This window comes from Rhea americana, unplaced genomic scaffold, assembly GCF_003343005.1.
Source record: "Rhea americana isolate MKP2758 unplaced genomic scaffold, rheAme1 scaffold_27, whole genome shotgun sequence".
Classification (NCBI taxonomy): domain Eukaryota; kingdom Metazoa; phylum Chordata; class Aves; order Rheiformes; family Rheidae; genus Rhea; species Rhea americana.
The window spans coordinates 6729192-6739705 of record NW_028186390.1 but is presented as its reverse complement, the minus strand read 5'-3'; the positions used below and the strand labels follow the sequence as shown (position 1 = coordinate 6739705).

At 40.6% G+C, this 10514-nt stretch overlaps 1 protein-coding gene across 8 annotated transcripts in view; it reads left to right on the top strand.

Moving 5' to 3' along the window:
• Window positions 1-6: 6 nt before the first annotated feature.
• Window positions 7-10514, top strand: part of MAST2 (microtubule associated serine/threonine kinase 2) — a 194870-nt gene continuing 184362 nt past the window's right edge. For 5 of the 8 annotated variants that reach the window (XM_085308112.1, XM_085308108.1, XM_085308119.1 and 2 more), the window contains exons 1-2: window positions 7-276; window positions 1299-1343. In XM_085308112.1, the coding sequence (XP_085164238.1) occupies window positions 97-276; window positions 1299-1343 (225 nt within the window). In that variant the 5' untranslated portion in view covers window positions 7-96. Of the gene's footprint in view, window positions 277-608; window positions 696-1298; window positions 1344-10514 lie in introns of all 8 variants that reach the window. The other 3 variants (XM_085308114.1, XM_085308109.1, XM_085308113.1) reach the window with 2 other exon arrangements.

The window sequence follows — 10514 nt, the reverse complement described above, 5'->3', positions numbered from 1 at the left end:
CGCCCCGGCTCTCCGTGACTCCCGCCGGCCATGGCCGGCTCCGCGCCGCGGGGGCCCGCGCCGCGCCACAGCCGCCGCTGAGGGGAAGCCGCCGCGATGAGGAAGGGCCGCTCCCGGGGGGACAAAGCGGCGGCGCCGCCGCCGCGGAGGGAGCCGGGGCGGGCGGTGGCCGCCAGCACGGCGGAGCGGAGAGCCACCCTGCTGGGGAGCGGCGGCAGGAAGGAGCCGGAGGACGCCAGGGCCGCGGGGGCGCCCTGTCGGGAGGCGCCGGAGAGGGTAAAGCCGGGCAGGGGGGTCTCGGCGTGCGGGGCCGGGGGCCTGGCGCGGCCGCCGGGCTGTTGGCGCCCGTTGGCATGGAGACGCGCGGCCCGCGGCGGGGGGGGGGGGGGGGGGGGGGGGGTCTGTGGCGGCGCCCGGCGGTGCCGCCCTCCGCGCCCGCCCGGGCTGCGGCTGCCGCAGTTGCGGACAGGGCAGCGCCTGGCCGCGGAGGCTCCGCTGGCTCGGCCGGGGGGCGAGCAGCCGGGGCGGGGGGAGGGCGGCTGGGCGCTCCGCGGTCTCCGGGAGTGTGTCCTCTGAGCATCCTCTCACGTGCAAACGCGCTTCTTCAGGTAAGGCGCCTGGAGAAGAGGAGAGGATAAATGTGGTGGTCAGAAATGGAGTTGTGGTTTGTCAGTGTTTTGGACGCGTGGTGTTGAGTAAGTGGTGGTGGTGGTGGCCTGCTGGGAATCTTCCTGGTGCCAAGAGCCTTGCCTGCATGCTGACGAAGGGAGGGAGGGTGCAGCGAAACCTAGTCGGTGTTATATGCTGCCTGCTATTAGTGATTACACTGTACTTCTTCCCAGAAACTTCCTCTATGTTAATCTTATTTGTAATGTTAATTATGGTTCTTTTCCTGATAAGTTTGTTTTATCTTAATTCTTAAAGCAAGTGATATATTTAGGAAATGTATCTCTATAGCTATTTGAAAATATATAGGCTTCCTACAAATGAGAGCATATAAGCTCAGTATGTCCACTCTTGTCATGTCTTTCACTAAAAAACAATGGTTTCCTTCATTACTACTTAGCATTACAGGGGTGGGAGACCCACGAGATCTTAAACTTTGTTTTGAGTGTATTTTGATATTTCTGTTTTTACATGAGAGAGAAATGAGGGATGAGATTTAACCGATTTAAAAAGCGTAGATGGTGCTTGGCAACTAGCGCTTTCTATTCTTCCTGTGAAGATGAGGAAAAAGTATCACATGTACTCAGATTCCAAAGATAGAGCAATTCATTGGTCTGTTTTGCCATTTTTAGGAACAAAGTGAAAAAATACGTCGTCTGACATCTCTTGTCAAAAAGGTATCTTGAGTTTACGTCATCTTTGCAGATGCTCAGGTTTACACTGTGTAGTTTTTTATGACTTCCTAGGTTATTCTGGAAGAGCTGCATTAGGTGAATGAAGATGAGTTAACATCTGTACAATACTTTAAACAAGTGCTATCTGAAATACAGAAATAACATAATTTCATTTGTAATTACTGCATATATTTAGAAAGAGTAAATGTAAGTAATTATTGTTTAGGATAACTTTCCTAGTTCATTGACTTTTGAGTTACTATGGCGTTTTGTCTGCATTTGCTGTATCACTGTTAGCTATCCTAAAGTTATCATTTGGTGTGTCTAAACCGAGGAGGGTGGGGAAAGGTGTTTTCCTTTGGATATTAGAGAAGGTATATTTTGCAACAGAGTTACTTGTGGAAGTCTGGGTTTGGGATAGGAGTACCTGCTCAATTTTACTGAAAATCTGATTTGTTAGTTGTTAACTTGGGAAGAAGATTCACTGCTTACCAGATGATTGGGAATCTGCTAATGGTAGATAAGTGTAAGATACAAACGATAACCTAATCTAAAAACTCCACTTATATATACATTCTTGCCAAGATCAGAATCTACCCTGACCTTCCTGAAGAAAAAATGCCGTCAGAATTCTTAGAAACCAGACACTACCTTCAGTTTATAGGAGACTTATACTTTGGCTGGTGGCTTTTGACTAATGGTTCTGTCTTGAATATAGAAGTCCCCGTTACAGCCCTGGAAGAAGGAAGGAGCTCTAGTTTTCTTTATTTTCTAGTGCCTTGAAAAGCTAGGTGGTTAAGAGGGCAGATTCTGGTCCTCTTTATTTCTCCATGCTCTGGTGCCTACTGCTTTTGATGCTTATCACTTTCTGAAACAAATGAATAACACTAATATCCTTACTATCCTTATTGTGCGTTGTGTGTGTGTGGGGGGGAGTCTAAAACCAGAAGAACTGACATTTTCTTTTCCTTTCCTTTCTTCCCAACTGTCATTAAAACAGTGGTTGGTAGAGTGACTGAATGCAATAGCAAGATGTTTGTGGTACTGGTTTGACATATGATGTGGATAGTTTTAAGTTGAATTTCTTACAAATCATACACAGGGAACACACTATACGCTGTATAAGATTGTATAGTTTACTCAGGAAGTTTCACCAAAACAGCAGTAAGATTGCAAAATAGGAAAGGCTGCAAATTCAGAAGTGTCAGTATTTGAGACACCTGAGTCTTTTTAATGGGAGATACTGCCAACTTGTTTGCAGCTCAGGTACTCTGATTAAGACCTGATACAACCTGCAGGAACAGATCTTTCTGTGCTGGTAAGTATTCAGTGAGGTGGAATCCTTGAGATATCTAACTGCTAAAATTTGGGAAGCTTCTACTCAGCCTGTGTTCAAAGGAGAACCTCTTGCCCCTCTTTCCTTTTGTCTTGCATTTGAAGTGGTAGAAGTTTTGTAAATGTAGAAGGTGACTGGAAATATGTGGATTGTGCTGGGCAACCTTAATAACTAGGATAACTAAGAACATAAAAGTGACTGTACTCTTGTCACACTAAAGATCCCTTTAGCCCAGTATCCTGTCTCTGTCAGCTGCCAAAAGCAGATGCTTGGAGAAGAGTATAAGAACAGCATAAGCAGTGTATATTGAGGAAATACCTCTCCCAGCCTTCAGTAATTTGTGGCTCACAGACTTCCGGAACTAGAGGTGATATTTGTTTTTAGTGCCCCCAGTGGATTTTTTCTTATGTGAATTTGTCCAATCAATATATGAAGCTATATATACTTTCAGCATCCATAACATCCTGTGGCTGAGTGATGTTTTGGAACTTTCTACCTGCTCGTTTCATCCCTTGTTCATTAATTCCTGTATTGGAAGAAGCAGTGAAAAAAGCCTACATGTTCTTCTGCATGGCTTATGGTTTAGTAAGGCTTTATTTTATCTACTAGTCCCTTGCTTGTGATTTTTCCAGAGGAGTTCCAGATAGAAGTGACTCTGGTTGTTTTGGTAGTCCATGTAATTTTCTTTGTGCATTTTGCAGTTCTGTGTAAGCTTGGAGATATTGATGCAGGGGTCAGGGGAAACAGGGTTTGGGGAGCAACAATCAGGACAAACTGCATAGTATTTCAGCATATAATCTTCTGTGAATTTATTTAGTGTATTAGATCTTATACTTTGTTCTTCTAACATCTGCTTTTGTTGTCTGTCTGTCTCACTTCCTCCCCTTCCCTGCCCCCGCCTCCAATCCTCAAGAATTGAATTGAGCTGATACTTTCATGGAGCTGTCTATTATAACTCCACAATTGCTTTTATTTAGTAATAACAGTTCAGAGTCTGTCATTATATATATAAACTTGAGAATTTTTTCTTCTCTATCCATCACTTTCTGTATTATTATGTACATTTAATTTTATCTACTATTTTACAGCATACTTGCACAGTATCACATGAAAGTCTTCTTCAGCTCTTTGGCCTTTGCTTTGCAACCTTGGATAACTTGAAACGTTGTCAGCAAACTCTGTCCATAAATATTGAGTTTCTTTGCTAGATTTCGCTTAAAAATGTTAAAAGCGTTGATCCCAGAATAGATCCTTGTGGAATTTCACTGGTGATCCTCTTTTTTTTTTTTTTTTTTTTGTGTGTGTGTGTGTGTGTGAAAAAGACCAATTGTTCCAAACTTTTACTTTGTATTTATTAATTATTCATTAATTCATAGTAAAATTGTCCTTCTTATCTCATGACAGGTTAGTTTCATTGGGCCTCTAATGGGGTGATGGTCAAACATAGCCTAGTTGAATTTCCATGAATTATCAGCCTAATCATCATATGCTTGCTGTCTACTTTGAAGCAGAAAAATGGAAGTTAAATGGAAAATTATTGTTGCTTAGGAGGCATCTGAAATCATATTTTAAGCATTAGATTCTTTCCATATCATTCTTGTGAATTAGCTTAAGACATTGTGATATTTATTGTGGAAAAACCCCAAATGGATCATAATTTCTATTTGTCAGTTGCTTTTGTTAGTACTTTCTACTTAAACTGAAAGGTCAGTGTTCTTGTATAAAGCACTGTTCAGTATTTAGAAGATAAGACTTAGGGGATTATGATGGAAGTGTCCAAGACCATGAATGGTATGGAGAGGGTAGATCAGGATCAACAGCTGTTTGTTTCTTCTGATATTAAAGTGGGAGTCAGCCTTAAAAGGAGGTGGGTCTTCATGCAAAAGATAATAGGTGTGTGGAACTCTTTTTGCCAAAGGATCTTACGGATGCAAAAAGCATTCAGAGTGCAAGTACTTGGAGAATTCCTCAGCTGAACTCATCGTATTTAGTAACCTTCAACAGAGCCAATGTGAGCTGAAAATAACGAGTCTGGGAGAACATGAGAACAAGGCAAACACATTATGCTTCCCCTTACTTGTCCATAGGGATGTTTGTGGCTATTCATGTAGACTTTTTTCCAAGAGGAATGGGTATTAGGCTGTCCCTAGCAAAACTAAATCCTTCCTTCCTCTGAGAGCAGGGGGAGAATAAACAGATCTGGGAAAAGCCTAAGTAATGCTGGAGGGTTAGGGGGATGGAGGTTGAGAGTGAAAGAGTAAAAATGGAGGATGCTGAGCAGAATATCCTCTGACAACATTCACTGCTCTAGGAAGGCATTCAAGGAACTGGTGAGTGCTGCCCAATGGTGCTCTGCTCAGAGACATGACAGRGTGATGAAACAAAAGTAGACACCATGGTTGTCAGCATTCCACCCTTGCTTCTGTCAAGCTTGCTTTTCCTCTTGTTGTGAGTGACCAGAGCCAGCAGAAAACTAATGAATAGGTTCTGTTTCACTTCATGTGACCTCTTAGGATGATAAAGAGATGAAGAGAAAATCAAGCAGAATCTCAACAAGAAGTTTTGAGAGGTTAGAAGAAGGACTGCAAGTGCTAGAGGCAGGATCTTGGGTTAGATGGACCCTTGGTATTGTATAAAGTTTAGCCTGGCTGTTGCTGATCAAGAGTCAGACTGAAATGTTATTAAAGCTCATTTGTTGCATGTGTATTTATTATGTAGGAGATACTAAGCTGATGGCAGCAGACAAGCCACATACAAAACATGGAAAAAAGTGAAAAATCTCTTTACTCTTGGTTATCTTTATGCTGGAGGACTCTTTTCTTATGGGGCAGTCAGTGTGGTAGACTGCATCCAGCTGTGAATTTTGGTGTGCCTGAAGAAGCAGGGATCTTGCATATCCTCCAGGCAGTACATTTTGCCATTTCTGTGTTGAATGGAAAGTATGTCCTGATATCTGAACAAGATAACTAACTGATTTAAAATCARATCATTTAACTGTTACAAACATGTGGAACTGTAATGCTCTGAATCTTCTAGGGGTAGCAAAAATCTTCCCCCCTGAAATTTTGTAGTTTCATAGGTCCCAAAGCCAAAAGGAAGGTTGTGGCTATCCAGTGTGATTTCCCCATATGTGCAGTCTGTGGAACTGTCCTGAGAGGTAAACTGAAACATCTCACATAGAAATTGATCTTATTTTAGGCTTTGATCATAGTATGTCTGTCAGCTCTTCTGGAAAGCTCTGCCAATGTTTAATTATTCCTGCAGTTAGGAAACTATACCACCTCTTACTTCAAGGCTTGTTTTGTCTAACTTCCAGTTTTCAGCTGTGGAATATGCCTAGGCTAGCACAGGCAGTAAAAATGCTAATATCTGATATCTTTTCCATGTATAAGTATTTGAAATGTGAACTTTATCTTCATTTGGAACAGGAGAAACTGAGTTCTTCTTGCCTCATACCATTTTCTAGTGCTTTGAACTTTTCCCCCGGCTGTTTTTGGAGTGTATGTACCAAAAGTAGGCAGTATTCCAGTGGCAGTCTTTTTTTACAAATCTGGGGATTGGATTGCCATGGTTGGGTGTGTCATGTGAGGAAGAGTTTTGTAATGTCATGCTTATGTGGCTATTTCTACTCCTTGTATTCAGGACGTGACATTAATTGGTCTAAGACTACTTAATAAACAGCAAGTTGGAAAGCTTATCTCCCTTTTATCTTGTATRTGTATGTGTATATGTATATAAAAACAAACGAAGGAATGGCAAAGGATCTTTTCCACTGACTTTTCAGCCTATTCACAGCTTGGAAAGAAGTGACCATCAGGGAGAAACTGGCCAAATCCCAGAGTCCTTGTCAGATTTGTTTTCTTTGCGGCTGCAAAGAAACTGCTGAAGTGTTTTCCTTGTTGCATGGCAAACCTGGAGATCTAAGAGATCTTTTTTTCTCTCCCAGTCAGAACTCCTGTCCTTTAAATATAGTAAGTTTTCTCTTTTTTTCTTATTTTTCTACCTAGGTGCCATCTGTGCTACTAGAGATAGTATCCACTACTGTGATAAACCCTGCATGTAGACTGTGTAACAGTTTGGGATTCTTTGATTTCCAATATGAGTCTTCCCTTTTGCTTGATAGGTGAAGTAGCAAATTTTTGGAGTTTAGTTTGCATATTGCTTCTGAACTATCTGTACCACTGTGTGTCTCAGGCAGTTGATCAAAGTTCTGTCGCAGTTGTTCTGCTCCCTCAGGCATGAACCCTGTCATCAACAGATCACAACACTAAGCTGTTTATTCTGACTCCATACTGAAACCTACAAGCTGGGATGAAACTTAATCTGAAGAAAATGGAAGTATATTTCCAGAATTCAAGCAGATAAACAGTATCAAACAGACATACTATTAACAATGCAGATTGTGCTTGCAATGAGGTATAGTTTTTTTAATACATAAAAATCCATAAAATCAAAATATAAATAAAAGTAGCCAATTATGTTCCATGAGCATCAATGTCCCTTTTTATAAAGAAAGGATGTAGAGCTTTTAGAAGATCAGGAATCATTTATTTACGTAAATATTCCTAGCTATGTGTTCTGGGCTGTTATTGTAGTTTGGGGCTAATTTTTTGGGYGGTCCTCTCCTATGCCTGTTTCATTAAAGGAGCTAGAGAAGAGGCTTATGGAGGACATTGGTAAAGACTCCTAAACTACCAGCCATGGACATGACATGCCACAAAAACTAGAAGCTGCTATTGCTAGACCTCAGACTTTCTCTTCCTGTCTCCTTTTTCCTTCTGGCCTTCTAGCTCTTTTTCTCATTTCAGTGAGTGAGTAAGAAATAAGCAACTTATTTGTAAGAGAAGATGCTTGGGTGTAGGGCTTTAAGCTCAAATGTGCAGCTTCTTTGTGTGGTTGGCTGGCCTGTGTTCTCATTCATCTCAGAATTTACTTGTTCAGATTTATTCCCTTTGTGGGGAAATAAAGGTGGTGAAGAAGGGTAAGATTAGCTGGAGAAGAGAGAGCTGTTGCCTATGGCATCTATGCTTCTGTGTCTTTTTCCTCCTCTGTTCTTTTTCTGAGGAGGCAAGGAAAGAAGCAAGAAGGAAGGTAGCGAGACATATTAGAAAATGCAGATAGGCTTGTTTCATCAGCTCATTCTTGTTGAATCATCTTGAGATTCTTGTTGATGCTAGAGCTGCTTCTGCCTGACTTCATTAGCCACAGTTCCATCTTTTTATGTTTTGATCACGCAGCGTAGCAGCTGCTTGTAACACGTCACTCTATATTGGCTTGTATGTTTATACTAATGTCTAGAATTATGAAAATAACGTGGCTGAAGAAAAGACTTGGTTAAAAGTGGACCAAAGGGATGTAGAGTCAAGTGACCAATTCTGCAGTGTGCTTGCTAGATAAGAGCATTGAGCTAAAAGACTCATCTAGAAGCAGACAAAAGGGATGTAAAGTCAAGTGACCAGTTCTGCAGTGTGCTTGTTAGATAATAACAAAATAGAGCCAAAGGGCATGTGGCACATCTGTCTTGGTCCCCAAAAATATCACCCCCTCTCAAAAAAGTTAAATATTAATGGATGAACATCATTTGCTGCTGCGATTGATACGTAGGTAAGCATTGCATTATCCTTGTGGGGATGATTCAGCTTGTTCATTTGAGATCTCAATATCCTGTCACGAGCATACAGTAAGAATAAATACTGTGTCATTACTTTCCTATCTGGCTTACATATTAGAACAGCTAAGCAGACGGTGGAGGGATTATGAATATATAGGTGTTCACAATGCTGATGGTTTGTATCTGAGTTCAGCAGTTTTTGTCCTAAAGGAGTATGCAAGCCAGCAGAAGTTCTTTATCAGAAATGACTGGATTTGTTGTGGAACTATTTGTTTCTATAACCATAATCAGTTATTAGCTTGAAGGGAAAAGCTGCTTCTGCTTGGTATTTATTACAATGTACTTGATGATAACAATGGGATGCTGTCAAAGGCTGAAATTAAGCATCTACAAAGGCTTCAGAAAGCCTGTGGATATATTTATGACTGTACATTTCAGGAAACCATGTAATGTGCATGCGTATTGCATTGAAGAAATAGGTATATGCTGTTAGCTTAGATGTTGACTTACTTCTTGGGCAAGTTTACGTGCCTGCTTGTAGCAAAGAATTTGAATGTTGTCCTCCCTGACAAGGTATTTCTTAGAGTTGCTAGAAAAGGCAATCCTTCATTTTTCTGACGGTTATTTGTTTTGCCATTAAGGCTGAGCTGCATATTGCACTCCATAAACCAAGATAGCTTTGGTGCTTATAAGAAATGCTGTGATTTATTATGCATATGACAATAGGCATTTATTTAAATCATGTGATGTTCTTACCCTTTCTTAGTTCTTGTTCACAAAACTTGAGTTAGCTGAAGTTAAGGAAGCATTGAAGACCACCAGCTTAGTGGATTATTTGAGGCTACTAAAGCAAAAAGATTTATTTGCCTATCAAGAGCCTGTTCTTCAAGAACTACAGTACCTAAACAGACAAGTGATGTGGAATCTTATACAATTTCACTTGCAGTTTAAATGATGCTTTGCTGTGGCTAATGTCTTTTGGTGGTGATACAGGCTGTTATTTGCAGCCTGATAAAAAAGCAGTTGGAGAGCTTTGGAGAAAGAAGCTGTGTCTGTGGTCACTCAAAACCCTGCCTTTTAGCAATGAAGTACAAAACTGTTTAAGTTCAGAGGAAAGTTCTCCTTTCAAAGGAAAGTTCTCTTTCTCTCTGCGTGTGTATGTGTGTGTGTGTGTATATATATATATGTATATATATATATATATATATATATATAAAAATGTGTGACTGTCGTGTGTGTGTGTGTACACACACACACACACACACACACACACACTCTTTTTTTTCTTGGTAGATATTTCTCTTTGCTGTAGGGAGTTGCTCTGTGGCATACCACTATATTGAAACGATCTGATGGCCTTGTTTGGTTTATAATGAAAGACTTTTCAAAGCCTGCTTTAAAACATGTTTGTTTCCTTCATAACAGAAGAAAGAATGCAGAATGGGTAAAATGGTAAATGAATGCTGGGGGCTGCAGCATAACCTTAATGAAGACTCAGTTATGTGTAGAGTTGGACCCACGCGTGAGATACTTCATTTTCTTTTTTTTTTTAACCTAGCCAAACAAAAGCTAAATGCAAATGGTACAACTGCCGAAAGGTGGAGGGGGAATTCAGTGCTGCCTGTGGGGTGAAAACTTGTGAAAATGTTCTTTAGCTGCATTCTGGTAAGCCTGAAGATTTTTATGGAACATAGTACTTCCAGGTTGATCTGCTGATACTCAAGTATGTTTTTCTTTTTATCTTTCAAAAACATACCTGTTATGTTTTGAGCTCAATACAAATGAGTATTAAAGTAGGTTTTTAACTTGCATTCCTGGTACTATGTGTAGTAAAGAGAATTTGAAACTTTTGCTTATGCATGCTTTTCTAAAGACACTGAGTTACATAGGTGCAGAAGAACTGTATAAACACCTATCTGTAAGTTATACTCTATTTCACAATGATGTAAAAATCAGTTAGGACAGCGTGGTTCCATATTTCCATGAAGTCCTTCTCCCTGTGCATGTTTACTTCTAGTTATCCTAGGGATTAAATTTGGGATTTCCTGTTCTTCGCATTGAACAACGTACAGTTTAGAATTTCTTTGCACTTTTCTTTTTAAATACAATTCTTCATTAGAAAGCAAGTATGCAGACTGGCAAAAATGCACAGATTTGCACATGGCTTTCAGAGCTTTCTGGAAAAAGATATGAGAGAGAAATAATTCAAATTCACTAATATGAGCAA